The sequence below is a fragment of the Chiloscyllium plagiosum genome, chromosome 32 (genome assembly GCF_004010195.1).
Source record: "Chiloscyllium plagiosum isolate BGI_BamShark_2017 chromosome 32, ASM401019v2, whole genome shotgun sequence".
NCBI classification, from domain to species: domain Eukaryota; kingdom Metazoa; phylum Chordata; class Chondrichthyes; order Orectolobiformes; family Hemiscylliidae; genus Chiloscyllium; species Chiloscyllium plagiosum.
In genome coordinates, this window is record NC_057741.1 from 3,120,228 (window position 1) to 3,137,909 (window position 17,682).

Sequence of the window (17,682 nt, forward strand, 5' to 3'; positions counted from 1 at the left end):
CACCACCCCACAGCCTCCTCCCTCCACCCCAAAATCTCCCCCCACCACTCCCCTCCACCCCACAGCTTTCCCACCACCACCACCACCTCCCTAACCCACCCACCAAATCTTTCTGTTCCCAAAGAAATTCCGTTTTCACAAAGGTGGGCTAACCTCCTGCTGTTAATTTCTCAGGACTTTTCAGGAAGTTGGCTGGGTACCTGTTTTGCACTCCTAAGCACATCATCAATACTGTAGTCATTAATACCCCAGCCCACCAGATCTACATTCACAACACATGCTGGGAAATATGTACATTTACAACCTCGACCAAATATATGGGGAGTCTTTCTGCTTGGATAGTTTGCTTCCTTCAAGCTCCAATAAGTCCAATTGGTATCATTAATTTGCATTTTTAAGAAATAAATCATTCTTTGCACAAATGCTTCCAGTGTTAGGGCTGACTGCTCTCCCTACTGAGCAGCCCATGAGAAGTCTCAGTCACATGTAGCTGACATTCTTGTGGTTAAACACTTATTGTGTTTACAGAGAACTCAATAGGGCAATCTGCACTGGGGAGGAAGAAAGAGCAATGTTCCTGAATTGGGGGGGTGGGGGTGGGGTAAGGTGGAAAATGGAATTCTGAATGAAAGTGAGATCGGGGGAAGAGCAAGAATGTTTGGGGAGATAGAAAATGAACTGAGAATCAAAGTGGAAGACTGAAGAAAGATACAGGAGATGCGAGATGAAAGCAGAAGACCATCAAATGTTATGGCAAAGGCAAGGGCAAGTATATTTAAAATGGGAACAGGGTGAGGGAGTCGAAACTCATCTCTGTCTTAAATGGGTGACCCGTAATGTGAAAACTACGACCCCTACTTTTAGATTCTCCCACAAGAGGAAATAACCTTTCATCATGCACCTAATTAAGTCGCTTCTGCATCTTGCATGTTCCAGTGAATGCACCTCTGACTCTCCTAAACTCCAGGGGATGCAGGCCGTGCCTGTCCAGCCTTTTTTCAAAAAGAAATTCGCTCATTCCAGGTATTAGTCTGGTAAACATTCTCTGCATTGTTTCCAATGTTTCAATGTCTTTTGTAAGCAGAGTGATCAATGCTGTACACTGTACTCCAGATGTGGTCTCACTAATGCCCTGTGTAACTGAAGTAAAACCTTGCCATGAGGTGATGAAACACCACACAAGGACTCCACATTGCAAGGTTGTAGGGTTGGCTTGCAGGGGATAATGCAGGCAACAGGAATGACATTGTGCTAATCACCATGTCCATAGAAATCTAAATAAAGATAAAAGACACAAGTATTGTGCACACGGCAGCAATAGGAGGGAAACATCAGTCTGGGATCATGGAGAATGCACCTCAATAGGTCAGGCTGTAGGGCAGCCTCTCACCCAACATGAGGGGACTGATTAAATCTCATAGGTTACATTGACTCTGTCAACATCTCAAATGGAACACTTCCATCTCAATACTGATATTTATTTTTAAGTAAGTGCAGCAAACTTTTTCTTAACCAGCACCTACCGGACCAGGAGTGTGCCAGTGGATCGAATATTCCAGTTGATTAAGAAGTTCACATGATCAAGTAAAAACATACACCAAGCAGAAGAAACATGATGCAAGGGATATACACATCACTGTCATACTTTACCTACAGCATACATCTCTTAAATAACAATGCAACTTTGCCTAAAATAAAACTTATTGGCAGAAAGCTTTCTCACACGCATCTTCAGCTAATTACTTGGACATTGCGGAAATCAGGGTAATACGGTAAAATTCTGGTTTTGAAGTTATAATGTGGCTGGTTTATTGAGAGTATTGGTTCATAAAGTGATTGTTAAAGCAAAATTTGTTGTAGTTCCATGCCACGTCTGACCTATCAAATCCAGCAGCTGTGTTAGCATTGATCAGAATGAGGAAAAGGAGAAGACTAAAGGATCAGCTCGCATAAAATCACACACAAGAGGTTCTGGAGATGAACAAACACCAGATGAAGAGGAGAACCAAGGTCTACAGCACCAACAAGCACAAAAGGCTCATAGATTTTCATCTCCAAACCACTCTAGACTAAGAAATCAGTAACCCCATACGCAGCATCACTTCAAAGAAGCACTGAGGGTGGCATGGGGAAGAATGTGCTCCTGGAGGGGCACTTTAATGTCCAACAACAAATCTGGCTTGGTTAGCATGACAACTAACTGAGCTGGCTGGGGCTGAAGGGACAGAGATCATGGCGAGTGATGATAGAACGAACAAAAGAGAAAATTATACTTGACCTCATCCTGACTGATCTACCTGTCATAGATGCATCCATCCGTGACAGTATTGGTCCCTATTATTGCATTCAATTCCCCTCTGAATAAAACATAAGTAGCTACGCTATGCTGCCCAACCATTGAGCTTAAGTTCCTGCTTTCCACAGTAATGTTCCTTCGAGGTCAGCAGTGAGTAAGAATCTCAACATTCTGTCTGCTGCAATACATAATGTGCATGTGAGCATCTGGCGTAATCACTGGTTCTCAAAGTCATCCGCAAAGAAAACAGCAATATTCAAAACATCTTAATGGACAGAAAGAGACCACAGGAATTGTGCAGAAAGTGCTGTATACACAAGGTTAACACCTTGTTAACACCCAGAGACTTCAAAATGATTTTGTCCTTTATTTCCTAGTGCTACATCTTTGTGCCATCTCAACAAACGTAGCTGAGATTGACAAAGACTCCTGATGACTCCTGATTAAGGGCTTTTGCCTGAAACGTTGATTTTCCTACTCCTCGGATGCTGCCTGACCTGCTGTGCTTATCCAGCACCACTCTAACCTTGACTCTAATCTCCAGCATCTGCACTCCTCACTTCTACCGACTTTGTCACCTCACCTTACATGATCGTAGGGGTGCCTCGGGTTGGTGCCCAGAGGACTATGGCCTGCTAGGAATGTCTTGAATTGGTGTGATGCAAAGATTTTCAGCTGAACAGATGGAGGAATTTGGGTCCTTGGCAAAGGGGAAATGGTGCTGCAAGATACCTCTGGATGTACTGAGAGAGCAATCCATGGGTGTCTGTTCTGAATGAAAAGTGGTTTAGTGTGATTAATGAACTAGAGCTCATGGAGAAAAAGAAAGCTTTACATGGTGCGTATGCCTTACAAGCAACTGAGTATTCACCATGAAGCCACATGCAAGTCTCTGAGAAGATTGTGCTGTGTAGGTCCTACTAGTTGCGATGAAAGCTCAATGAGCCGGTGATGCAGCAATTTAACTGTTTTAGCTCCTTTTCTGGTTTCGGTGTGCACCCTGGCAATGGGAGAGACTGTGGTGCGTACAATACCATATGGGTTGGAGCAATAAAGTTTTAGGAATTGTTTGCATGCGATGGAAATACCTGAAATCCAGTCTTGTGTGTCACAGTGCTGTGCAGTGGTACCTTTACAATGCTAACTCACAGTGAAAGGAGCATGAAACATTGAGTTGGGAGTGGCACTTATCCTGGTGTTGCACAAAAAATCAGTTCTTTTCCCTGGTTTTTGCAGATAACGACTGCCATGGTCACTTCCATCCAAACTGCATTGGTAATGCAGGATGGCATCTTGTTGCCTGTGAAACAGCCCATCTCTTCTTTTGTGTAAAACCTTCAGGACCACTCCAAGGGAGGTGCCACTAAAGCATGGACTAACTCCTCACATATCTCCAACATCTCCAGGGGTGGGTGAGGATGATGAGCAGAGGATGATTGATGCTCTTGAGTTGTGAAGAGGGACGTGCTGCCTGGGTCTTTTAAATATGGTTCCTCAAAATTAAAGCCAGGAAGGGCCCTGCAGCCATGTTGCCCACCAAGAAAACTTAGTGTTTTACCAGCACATGAGAATGTCATGACCTGTGGAGATTGCAATCACATGGGAAAAGCCCTCCATCCTGGGGGAAGGTCACTTCCAATTTTCAGACCACTTCCACATTTAACATCAGAAATGAAAATTCCCCTCCTAATCTCTCCAAATTATCCTTGTAATTTACTCTTTCTACTCCCAGAGATATTCGCATGGATCTGAGCTACACTCCTTCTAAGGCAATGTAATTGTCTTAATAATTAGTCCAGAAGCTTGCTAATTGAGTGGCCAAAATGAGCAATCCTAGATGAATAATGCAGAGACCTGGGCTAATAACCTAGAAGCCTGTGTAAATACTTAGGTGGCCTTAACTACAAGTCGTTCCGCTAGAACATGACAGTTGTTTTCCTCTGCAAACTCGTGCTATAGAAAGTTGCACTGTGTAAAACCATTACATCTGTTCAGGAGAAAGTTTGTGTTATCCAAACAACATATACAATTCATCTATTGCAATATAGCCAATTCAGGCTGAGGAAACACTTGCTATACCAGAATGACCTGTATTAATCCAAAACCCAGGCTTGTAATCCAGCAATATAGGCTTTAAATGCCATTTGTTTGAGAGGTAATGCCTAAAACGGAGTGGGATTGAAAATACTCACCTGAACAGGTAACTCCAGCATCCTGGCTGTGTGTGCAGTTATTCCCCACCCATGGATTGGCTAAGCACTGATCGAGGGCCGGCTCGGTCCCATTACACCTCACATCATCCAACCAGATGACCCCAGTCCCCACTCCATAGTAGGCTCCTCCTGGTGGTGACAGCGCTGTCCCACAGTTCAACATTCTGCAGACCACACTCGCTGCACTAATATTCCAGCCATTGTCACAAATAGTGCCCCAGGCGGAATTACGATAAATCTCAACTCTCCCAGAGCACATGCTGGACCCGTTCACTAAGCGTATCGGCACTGGACCTGGAATAAAAACAGCACAAGTTTAAACTGATCTGTGTTTATACTGGAGAGATCAGAGGGAAGAAAACAATATACCTGTAATAATAGCAAAGCTTTCAAATTAATTGGCTAGATGTGCTGTAGTCCATTTTGAAGTCTGCACAAAAGGCAGATCAGTATATCTCCTTCACTGTTGTTTACATTGTTCTTCTGGTATCAGTACAGGTTGATCATACCTGTACCCACACTGTAATCTAATCTAATCTAATCTAATCTAATCTAATCTAATCTAATCTAATCTAATCTGGTATATCTCCTTCACTGTTGTTTACATTGTTCTTCTGGTATCAGTACAGGTTGATCATACCTGTACCTTGTCTCCTCTCCAGTTTTAGGAATGTCTTGCAGCCTACACCTGGGAGAAATCTTGTCACTACCAGGCAGTCAAAGACAAGCTAATTGTGCAACAAACTCTCTCCTCAGAATCTCATTCCTCCCAAACACCTGCGTGGGATCATAATCCCTGCAGAAGATAGAGCCTGTGACTTTCCTATTGTGAGGGGCTTGGTATCACTCAATGATGGACTCAGACACAATACAAACCTTCACATGAATATTCACTTGGGCAGAAGGTAGTTATAAAGTGGCAATATGGTTGTTGCCATGGCAGTACCACTCACCTGAACAGGTAACTCCAGCATCCTGGCTGTGTGTGCAGTTATTCCCCACCCATGGATTGGCTAAGCACTGATCGAGGGCCGGCTCGGTCCCATTACACCTCACATCATCCAACCAGATATCCCCAGTCCCCACTCCATAGTAGGCTCCTCCTGGTGCTGACAGTGCTGTCCCACAGTTCAACATTCTACAGACCACATTTGCTGCACGAATATTCCAGCCATTGTCGCAAATAGTGCCCCAGGTGGAATTACGATAAATCTCAACTCTCCCAGAGCACATGCTGGGCCCGTTCACCAAGCGTATAGGCACTGGACCTGGAATAAAAATGGTAGTGTGTTTGAACTGACCCAGCATAATTTGCGCTTTCATCAAAGTCAAAGATTGGACTTTTGAGCTCAGATATTAATTTGATATTCATTGTGTTTGTTCTGGGCAGGCAACTGCCATGAACTGGGGATTAATTTCAGTCTCTAATAAACACACTTGACCTGACTGCCTGCCTGTTAGGTTTGTGCTTAGGTATTCCTGGAGACAGAGTATGTACATTACAGGCCTTCTGTGACTGGTTTTCACCAGGGCTACAAGAATACATTTTCAACCCAGGGAATGTCATTTTTATTTGAGTTATTAATTTTCCTTTAAAATTATGGCTTATTTTGTTTGTCGGTCAGTACTGCCCTTTTCAATAAATTCCATAGACTCAAACTCTCCAAACAAGTTCCTCCTCATTTCAGGCTTACATTATCTTTATCCTGAGACTATGCTTTCTGGCCTTCAACTCTCCCATGATGGGAAACATCCTCTCAGTATTTACCTTTTCGAGCCCTCCTATACATTTCAATAAGATCACCTCTCATTCTTCTAAACTCCAATGAATAGAGTCCTGACCTGTTTAAACTTTGTTCACAACACAATCGCTCCATTCCAGGGGTCATTCTAGTGAACCTTCTCTGAACTCTGAAATAACGTTTTCTTAAATAAGGGGACCAAAAATCCTCACGGTAGTCCAGGTGTGGCCTCACCCTGTACATTTGCAGGAAGAGTTTCCTATGCTTCTAATCCAATGCCCTTGAAATAAGGGCCAACATTCCATTAGTGTTCCTGATTAGCTTCTCCACATGGGCACTAGTTTTCTGTGTTTCATGCCCATGTACTCAGAAATCTCTTTGTGTTACAATTTTTCTCCAATTAAATAATAATTGTTCATGTGTTCTCCCTTCCAAAATAAACAACTTCACATTTCCCCACAATATACTCCATTTGCCAAGTTTTTGTCCACTAACTTAACTCTTTGTAAACTGTTTGTATCCTTCTCACAACTTGCTTTCCCACCTATTTTTTGTATCATCTGCAAATTTGGCTGCAGACATTTGCTTCCTTCCTCCAAGTCATTCATATATGTTACAACCAGTTGCAGTTCCAACACTAATCCTTGTGGAGCTCCACTGGTTACAACCTAAAAAGGAACCCCCCTTATCCCCACTCGCTGTTTCCTGCTCATTAGCCGACTCTATATCTATGCCAATATACTGCCTTCAACACTATGTGACCATATTTTATGACTTAACATTTTGTGAGGTACCTTATTGAACACCTTCTGGAAGTCCAAATACACAGTGGGGTGGCAGGATGGCTCAGTGGTTAGCACTGCAGCCTCACAGCACCAGGGTCTCAGATTCGATTCCAAACTTGAGTGACTCTCAGTGTGGAGTTTGCACATTCTCCCCCTGTCTGTGTGAGTTTCCTCCTGGTGCTCCGGTTTCCTCCCACAGTCCAAAGATGTGCAGGCCAGGTGAATTGGCCATGCTAAATTGCACATAGTGTTAGGTGCATGAGTCAGAGGGAAATGGGTCTGGGTGGATGACTGTTTGGAGGGTCGGTGTGGACTGGTTTGGCCGAAGGGCCTGTTTCCACACTATAGAGAATCTAATCTAATCTCACAGCACACCTATTCACTCATATAGCTGTAATAAATTGGGTAGAGATTATTCCTCTTTCATGAAGCCATGCTGATTCTGCTTGATTAGAATATGATTTTCCAAATATGCTGCAATACTTTTTCAACAATAGATGTTAGGCTAATCGACTTATGGTAACCAGCTTTATGCCTCCTGCCCTTTTTGAAAACTGTAGTCACGCTGGCAGTTTTTCAATCCTCTCGTACTTCTCCCGACTGCAGGGACTTTTGGAAAATTACAACCAACTCTCTGTAGCTATCTCTTAAAGATCCTAGGATGCAAGTCATAGGGATCAGGAGACTCATCTGCCTTTAGCCCCATGTTCTGGACCATGCCACATCCTGTCAAAACATATTAAGCAGATTGCCTAGACCCTAGCTTTTTCTTATTTTAAAGGTGAATATGAAGTCCTGTGTTCCGGTTACAATTTGATTAAACTACTCAATGTTAAGCAAAACACAATTTATTCAGATGCTATAGTTAAAGTACAACGATATCTCACAAACATATCCTTGGTAGAACACATTTTCAGAAAACAGAATTGTCTGACACCCAGTTCCCACAACAGGCAGAGAATCCCCAGTTTCTGGCTGCAATTGAGAGGGAAAAAAATAACTTTTACTTCTTCAAGACCCAACAGCAGTTGCTGAAAGCTAAATCTCTGGTTCTCTGGGAGTTCAACCACACCTGTTCAGGCTACTTCTCATGTTCCAAATTCAAAAAAAAACCCAAACCTTCACAACTTCTTTATCTTCTCAGAGACTGTTCTGCCTTCAAATTAAAATAAAAAAATTAATTCTTAAAGCCAAGGCACTGTCACACTCATTAGTTTGTCTAATGCTATTCTTGTATAATGGTGATGGTACTAAGTACTTCATCTCTATCCTTTAGTATTAATAATCAAAGAACCTTCCAAAGTATTAAGACTGATTCAAAATACCTGTTTAACTCCTCTGTCATTTAGACAAAGCTGGCTTCTGCAGATGCTGGAGATTAGAATCGAGATTAGAGTGGTGCTGGAAAAGCACAGAAGGTCAGGCAGCATCCAAGGAGCAGGAAAATGGTTGGAACTGGGGTAAGCTGGGGGGAGGGGAAATGAGGAAACTGGTGAAGTCCATATTGATGCCCTTGGGTTGAAGACTCCCGCAGTGGAAGATGAGGCATCTGGAGGTGAGGGAGTGGAAGTGGAGGAGGCCCAGGACCTGCATATCCTCAGCAGAATTGGAGGGGCATTTGAAATGTTTGGCCACGGGGCAGTGGGGTTGGTTGGTGCGAGTATCCTGGAGCTGTTCCCTGAAGTGCTCCGCAAGAAGGCGTCCGGTCTCCCCAATGTAGAGGAGACCGCATCAGGAACAACAGATACAATAAATAACATGTGTGGATGTGCAGGTGAAATTTGGATGGATGTGGAAGGCTCCTTGGGGCCTTGCACAGAGGTGAGGGGGGAGGTGTGGCTGCAGGTTTTGCAATTCCTGCGGTGGCAGGGGAAGGTGCCAGGAGGGGAGGGTGGGTTGTTGGGGAGCGTGGACATGATCAGGTAGTTGCAGAGGGAACGGTCTTTGTGGAAAGCGGATGGGGTGGGGAGGGAAATCTATCCCTGGTGGTGGGGTCCATTTGGATGTGGCAGAAATGTCAGCGGATGATGCGATTTATGCAAAGGTTGGTGGATTGGAAGATGAGGACCAGAGGTGATTCTGTCCTTGTTGCGGTTGGAGGGATGGGATTCAGGTATGGAGGTGTGGGAAGTGGATGAGATGCGTTGGAGGGCATCTTCAAGCCAGTGGGAGGGGAAATTGCTATCTTTAATGAAGGATACCACATGGTGTGTTCTGTGGTGGAACTGTCCTCTGTCATTTCCTTATTCTCAATCACTAAATCCTCAGATTCATTTGATACATTTAAAGAAGCTCTTATCATCAGTGTTCCTATTCCTCACTAGTTTGCCCTCATGGTTTATTTTCTCTCTCTTTATTATCTTTCTGGTCCTCCATCGTGGTCTTTTAAATTTATCCCAGTCTTTGGAGCTGTCACTAAATTACCTCCTTAAATGTCTGCCACTACTTGTCTTTCCTGCTAATCTAGTCACTCAATCCACTTTCTCTTCATTTCATTATAATTTCCTTTATTTAAATTAAACACAATTGTTTCCAACTCAAGATTCTCACATTCAAACTAAATACTAAATGTACCAAGGTAAGATCACTTCTTCCCAGGGAATTTTTTACCCTGATCCAGGATCGCTTGTTCCCCGGTTGGCTCCATGACATTTTGCACTAGGAAACTCCCTAATGCATTCTATGAATTTGTTTGTCATAGCTGTTCCCTCTAACATCTCTAACCCAATCAACATGAAGATTAAAGTCCCCCATAATTATTGCTGTGTTCTTTTTACATACTCCTATTATTTGTTGAATTAGATCCCTCCGACAGTGTGGCTATTGTTTAGGTGTCTGTACACTACTGCTACTTCTGTCTCCATTCCTTTTACCTCCACCAATTACACCATTCGAACGTGGATCATTTCTCATAACTGTCCTCATTTCCTCTCTTATTATCCAACCATCTTATCCCATTTCCTTGATTTACGCTATCAGTTCAGTTTCTGCCTCCCCCACCCTGACAGGCAGTGAGTTCCACATTCTCACCATCCTCTGGATGAAAATGTTTTTCTACACATTCCTCTAAACCATCTGTCCTTAACTGTAAATCTATGCCCCCTTGTCACTGATGCCTTCTCCAATGGGAATGTTATTTTTCCCATCTACCACATCTATGCCCCTCATACTATTATACATCTCAATTATGACCAGCCCTCAGTTTTCTCTCCTTCAAGGAAGCAACTCCAGTCTATCCAAACTCTCTTCATAACTAAAATTCACCAGCCCAGGCAACATTCTGGTAAATTTCCTTTTCACCCCCACCTTTAACCCATATTCCAGAACTGCACCTAATACTCTAACTGTGACCTAACTAACATTTTATACAGTTCCAGCATCACCTCCCTGCTCTTAAACTGTACGCCTTCTTAACCACTTTATCTACCAATTCTGCTTCAAAATGGGACCAATAGACATGTGTACAAAGTTTCCTCTCATCCTCAGTGCTCCCCAAGGTCCTACCAAACATCATGTAGTCCTTTACCTCACTTGTCCTGTTCAAGTGCATTACCTCGCACTTATCCAGATTGAATTTCATTTGTCAATGATTAGCCCATCTGACCAGCTTTTCTATCCCCTCCTGCAATCTAAGGCTATCCTCCTCACTATTTACCGCTCCACCAATTTTAATATCATCCATGAACTTCAAGTCTAAATTAGTTACAAACACTTCAAACAGTAAGGGCCCCAACACGATCCCTGTGGATGCCCGTATCACAGGGTTCCAATCACCAAAACACCCTTTGACCATCACCTTCTGTTTCCTGCCACTCAGCCATTTCTGGATTAATTAATCAAATTTCCTTGAATTCCATGGTCTTTTTCATATCTTTGCTATCAGTCTGCCATGTGGTATTCTATTAAAAGCCTTGCTGAAATCCAAGTAGACAATGTGAAATACAATGCCTCAATCTACACACTTGATTATCTTTTCCAAAAACTCAAGGGTAGTGGCATGAGCTAGCAACTTAGAGGAATGGACTGATAAGTTAGCTAGTAATCTGTCAAGATCAATTTGAATTCTACCATGTCAATTTAGAAAAATAATACGCAAAGAGCAAGGATAAAGGCACACACCTGAGCAGATCGCTTCAGCACTTTGTCCCTGTGTACAGTTATTTTCCACCCTTGGATTGGCAATGCACTGATCGAGGGCAGGCTCTGTCCCAACACATTGCATATTATCCAACCAGATGATACCAGTCCCCTCTCCACTGTAGTAACTACCATTTGTTGCTGACAGAGCTGCCCCACAGTTCAACACCCTGCAGACGATGCCCGCTGTCGCCTGGGCTGACGAACTGTCACAGACAGCACCCCAACTGGAGTTACGATAGACTTCAACTCTCCCTGAGCACATGTTGATACCATTCATCAGCCGTATAGGGACTGGACCTGGAGTACAGACAGGGAAACAATAAAACTGGTCAGGGATTACATCAAGTTTCATGATCTCATCAGGTGGACATATCAACCTGCTGTCACATCCCTCCCCATGCTGGTTAACATTCAGCCTCTATGGGAACGTGGGAAAAGGCTCAATCACACATAACTGTACCATAATTCAATTCGATCATAATTGATCTGCATCTTAATTGCATTTTTCTATCATAATTTCACCTTGGTTCTGTAACTCAAGGATGAAAGTAGCTGAAAACAAAAAGTTTATTTTGAATAACAAGGCATTGTGCATTAATGGTAATTTTAATGATCTGTACTGAATGCAAAAGGTTTGAAGCCATTTAAATGGGTGGAACTATTAGACATCAATGGGTAGAAACATTATTTTCCCCATTGTTTACCTTCTTTCACCAGAAATACTGTGATTAATGCTGTTGTCTTCTGTTTCTATGTCAAACTCTGTTCACTCATGTCACCCTGTCACAGATGAAATAAGACTGTGCTCATGCCAAAATGAGTTTTTAAGTATCACCTGCCTGGCCTCCTACATTCTAACTTACAAAAAAACTTGCTCAAAGCATCTTTAATCATTAAATTCTGTTCACCAATTGCCCCTGTTCTTTCCAGCCTACATTTGCTACTAGTTATATCTCCAGTCTAAAACTGTTGTCCTTCTTTACAAGTCCCACAATAAATTGTTGTTGGATAGGTGAACTCTGCTTGAATTGAAATGAATCATTGCAATTACAATTTAACAGATTTAAAATGACAAGTTAATTATCAGGAAAATTATTTGACAAAATTAATTTTCAAAAAGTAATTAATTGCCGGTTGCTATAACTGGTTAAGCACACCAGGGTAGACTTTCAACCTATGACGTTATCTTAAAGCTCATTCTGCAGATCAAGAGGTCATGATAAAAATTGCACAAATTTCAGAATGAATGAGTAGCTGATTTTTGTCTTTAATTAACTCAATTCTAATTTAACCTAGAAAGCAAATGCAAACAACAGGTGAGAAAGAAATTGAAAGGTTAATTGTAAACTGTACTGTCTGGATCGAATTACATGGCAGACAGCAATCGCTGTTGGGGATGCTAAGCTGCTTTAGCTCCTCTCACTTCATGTCACGTAATCTCACAACAGTTTATGATCCCCACTCCCCACCCTGCAAATCATTGCACCCACATCGCATCCTCCATTCTGTAGTTACATTTGTAAATGTGATGAATTTAAATGCACCTCTGTAAAGGAAGAGGTTGGAAACCAAATTCAAATAGCTGAATCGAATGATGACAAAGTTGGAATTCTGCCAAATGGCAGAAATCTTTCAAAACTTCATTAACCATTATCGAACAAATATCTACCAATGTCAGTTGCAATTTTTCCTGTTGACCAACCAATTTCCATTACTTTTTGTGTCAGGCAGAGCTTCCTGCTTAATTCCTGAATGGACAGGTTCCAATTTTAAGGATTTTCCCATTTGTTATGCAAGCCCTCCTTAGCCTCCCACCTCCAAACCTGAAGAAATAGTTTCCATATAACTATCCAATCAAATCTGTAAAACTTCTCCATCATTTTAATCAGACTATGTCTTAATTTTATCTTTAATTTTGAGTTTCTCTGCAAACTCATAAGATTTAATTGTTTTAGACTGCAGTACATTTTGGTGAATCTTCATTGCGTCATTTTCAAGACTATGTTATCACAGATAACATATACACAGTTAGGAATAGGATAAAACCAGTCAGCCCCCAAATGATGAGCCCAGCATTTTTGGGGTGGGGACACTTGCAGATTTCCACTGTTCTTTCTGTGAGCTGGTGCTTCTTGGCTGTATCATTCTAATTTTAAGGATTCTCCTTCTTGTTCTAGAAGCCTTTACCCTCTCACCCCTCCACCTCAAGGAAATACTTTCCATGTGCCTAGCCTAACAAATCTGTATCATTTCAAATGCAACTTGGTTTTCTGTATTATTCTACATTTCTCTGCAATTATTCAATATTTGACTGTTTTAGACCTCAGTATATTCTGCACTGCAGAATCTCCACTACAGCATCTTCAAGACTGATATATATATAATTGGACACATAATGTAGATGCCAGAAGAAATGTTAAAAACAGGAACTTCAATTCAGATCAGTCTGCAAACTAACACATAGGAGCAGGTTCAATGCATTTACCTGAACAGATCACTGCAGCATCCCTACTGTGTGTGCAGTTAATCCCCACCTGTGGATTGGCAGGGCACTGATCAAGAGCAGTCTCTGTCCCACTACAATTCACACTATCCAACCAGATGTTTCCAGTTCCCGCTCCATATTGAGAGCCTCCTGGTGCTGACACAGCCGTCCCACAGTTCAACATTCTGCAGACCACGTCCGACTCGTTTTTATCCCAGCTATTGTCACAGATGGTTCCCCAAAAAGAGTTACGGTATACTTCAACTCTCCCAGAGCACATGTTGGTTCCATTCACCAGTCGTACGGATACAGGACCTGGAACAGAGATGGGACCTGGTTAATTTTTGGGGGGATTTTATGGATGATCACTTGCATTGTCACTCCCAGAATGGGAATGGCATGCTGCCTAATCTGGCAGGAATGCTGCCAACAACTGATACTGAGGCACAGGCCCTGATGAATCAGGACTCCCTCTCACATTAGCCCACTTTTAAGACACCTAGGCAGAACAGGATAATGACCATGGGCCACAGACAGAGTGTAGGACTTCCCTGTTGTATGTGCTTGGCTCAGCATCATACAGAATGGCTCAAGACACTGATTCATTCCTTCATCTGTTACTGAACCAGGCAGAACATTGTTAGAGTTGGCCAAAGAAGTCGTTGACAAGACAGCCCTACTCATCCAATCAGGAATCTCCACTCCCTTGTGATGGGAACCCACTCACCTGAGCAGACAACTCCAATGTCATTTCTGTGTGTGCAGTTACTCCCAACCTGTGGGTTGGCAGAACACTGATCGAGGGCAGGTTCATTCCCGTTACATCTCACATTATCCATCCAGATAGCCCCGGATCCATTTCCGTAGTAGGCACCTCTTTGTGCTGACAAAGCCGATCCACAATTCAACACTCTGCAAACCACACTTGGTGCATTTTCATTCCAGCCATTGTCACAGATAGTCCCCCACTCAAAGTTACGATAGACCTCAACTCTACCGGAGCACACATTAGGCCCATTCACCAGCCGCACAGGTACTGGACCTGGAATAGAGTTGTGAACATAGTTGAACCGGTCTGGAATTATCTCAGCTTTCATTGAGTCATTGGTTAAACATTTTAGCCCAGGTGTTCACCTGCTTCCAAAACTAGTTAGCACAGAGAAGACCACTCAACCCTTCGGCATGTCTTGCCATTCAACTGGATCACGGTAAATCTTTATCTTATCTCTATTTGAAGCCCTTAAGCAAGAAATGTCTGTCAATCAGCTTTGAAATTGCCAACTGATCCCCAGCACCAACACGTTTGTTTCTGGAAAGAAAGTTTCCTTCCTTCCTGAAGTTATCCCTGAATATACTGGCTCTAATTCTATGGATTTTCCCACTAAACCTAACAGATTCTATCTTTACCTTACCTAAATTAAACCTAAGTTTAACCCTTTATACGCTAAAGTATCTGCAAACTGTCCTCAAAATCTAACCTCTTCACCTTCAGTATCAGTCCAGTGCATCTGATGTACAGCTCTCCAAGTCAAAATATGGTCAAATAAACCAGAGGTCGGGGTTAATAAATCAAAGACCTAGAATATAACCCAGACTATAATCCAAGTATAGTAACCCAGAGAAGGTACTAGATTAGTAGCCAAATATCCTGTATTATAAATCAGAACCTTGGGTAAACCAAAGACCGGAAATAGTAACCCAGTGGCCTGGCTAAAGGATTCAAAGGTCTTGACTGGAAACCCAGAAATCTGGATGATCAACCCAGGGGCCTGGTCCAGTGATCTCTGGTTCTGAGTGGATAGACTAATAAAGTATGGATTAAGTCTGAACTAGTAATCCAGAGCCTGGTGTTGTAATTTAGAGCCCAGTCCTGTAACTCAGAGGCCTGATTAAGAAACGCAAGGTTCAGATTAGTAATCCAGTGGCCTTGGTGAGGAACTCAAGAATCTGAACTAATTACCCAGAGGCATCAGATAGGAATCCAGAGGTTCAAAATTCTGGATTCAGTTACTAGCCTGGTTAACCCTGGGTTAACCATCCCTTTCTCTGGTTTACTAGACCAGCCTCTGGGACATATCAAAGGGAAGCCACCAGCAAAACCTATCATGTTCACTAATGTCCTTTGGGGAAGGGAATCTGCCATCCTTACCTGGTCTGTGGTACATGTGACTTCAGGTCCACAGCAATGTGGTTGACTCTTAACTGCCCTCTGGCAATTAGTGATGGGAAATAAATGCTGGCATAGCTAGGGACACCCATATCTCATCAATACATAAAATAAAATTTCAGGCCTCTGAGTTATTAACCCAGACCTCTTGTTTATTTCTCCATATATCAGCAGCACTGGATTGATGAGGCTGAAGAGATTAAATTATGTAAACAGTTTGCAGATACTATGCCTATTAGTAGCCCAAAGGTCAGAATTAGTGACCCAGAGGCCTCGACTTGTAATCCAGCAGTCTAAACTAGTCATATAAAAGCCAAAACAAGTAATCTGTATGAATGGACGAGAAGCCCAGAGGTGTAGGCTAGTAACCCAGGGATCTGCTCTGGTAATACTCAGTGACCTGAGCTGGTAATCCAAATACTGGAACAGGTAATCAAGAGACATGAATGAGTAATTCTGAAGCCTAATATTGTAAACCAGAGATCTAGATGAGTAAACTAGATGCTGGGACTCATATTTAAGAGGCTGAAACTAGTAACCCAGAGGCCTGAATTAGCTGGACAGAGATTTGAAGAAGCTACCCTGAGGCACAAACTAGTAAAGGAGATGCTTGGAGTACTATGTTAGCATGTTTATTACTTTAGGAGTATTATGGGCCAGATCAAACCCCCTCAAGGAGATTGCCTACATCCTAAACTTTAACTTATTTAAAGGTAAGTGTAAGGCGTTGTGTTCCAGATGTGATTCAAGTGGTCACACTATTAGCTTATAGGCAAAACACATTTTATTCTGACACAACTATCATACAAACAAAAGAAAGAACAATTGGTATAACTTTTACTTTACTGGGAAAATTTAACAGAATAACAGGTTGTTTAACTATTAAATAGCAAATGTTCCTTAAACATACCCTTGGCAAAGGCAAATTCAGTAAAATGATTGTCTCATATGAGGTGGTTCTCCAGTCCAGGAGGAAAGAACATCAAGAGAAAATTCTGGCAGTGAGAGAGAACTCAAGCTTTTTGTTGTGGTTAAGTTATGTATAGCACTTTCACAACCAACTTCAAAACCCCAACAAACTGAAAGCTAAAATCTTGGCTCTATAGGAACCTGACTCCACTCATTCATCCTGCTTTTATTATTCTAAATTGCAGAAAGTCCCAAGGCCTCACAAGCTGTTTACTTTATTGTCTTAAGTATTTCAGCAGTGGGAGTCAAGAGTGCAAGAGCCAGAGGCAACCGGGAAGGTAAATTTGAATACAAAATACTGACCTCATGAATCAGCGGAGCAAAGGCTAAACAGGAGCGGAAGCAGACACGGGGACAGCTGGGTAAGTGAACTAATATATTCAGGCAGTGGCTAAATCTGAAATATTACATGTGGAGTATCTCCTACTCATCCTCCTCCTCTGAACAAAAAAAAACATGCTCTGCATGAAGAGTTGATAAGGTTAGGTACGTTTGTTTATATATCTTTTGGCAATTTAGAGCAGATGCGTTGGAAGCTAGGGCAGTTGAATGTTCCTCTTCCAGGATGTGGGAGATAAGGGTCACCACTAGTGTCCCTACAGACTTCACCTACAAGAAGTGCACCCAACTCCAGCTCCTCACAGACCGCATTAAGTGACTGGGGCTGGAGCTGGAAGAACTGCGGATTATTAGGGAGGCTGAGGGGGTGATAGAGAGGAGTTACAGGGAGGCCATCACACCTATGTTACAGGATAAAGGTAGCTGGGTGTCAGTCAGGAGAGAGAAAAGGAATAGGCAGATAGTGCAGGGATCCCCTGTGGCTGTTTCCCTCGATAGTAAGTATATCACTTTAGATGCTGTTGGGGATTGGGGTCGGTGGTGATA

The 17,682-nt window shown here is 42.5% G+C and overlaps 1 protein-coding gene across 1 annotated transcript in view; it reads right to left on the reverse strand.

Moving 5' to 3' along the window:
- Window positions 1-2,511: 2,511 nt before the first annotated feature.
- The window catches only part of LOC122539245 (deleted in malignant brain tumors 1 protein-like), a 52,063-nt gene continuing 36,892 nt past the window's right edge, over window positions 2,512-17,682 (reverse strand). Inside the window, exons 8-13 of the mRNA XM_043673946.1 lie at window positions 14,389-14,703; window positions 13,662-13,976; window positions 11,156-11,473; window positions 5,463-5,777; window positions 4,489-4,803; window positions 2,512-2,561 (exon numbers count right to left, since the gene is read on the reverse strand). Of these exons, the coding sequence (XP_043529881.1) occupies window positions 2,512-2,561; window positions 4,489-4,803; window positions 5,463-5,777; window positions 11,156-11,473; window positions 13,662-13,976; window positions 14,389-14,703 (1,628 nt within the window). The remainder of the gene's footprint in view (window positions 2,562-4,488; window positions 4,804-5,462; window positions 5,778-11,155; window positions 11,474-13,661; window positions 13,977-14,388; window positions 14,704-17,682) is intronic.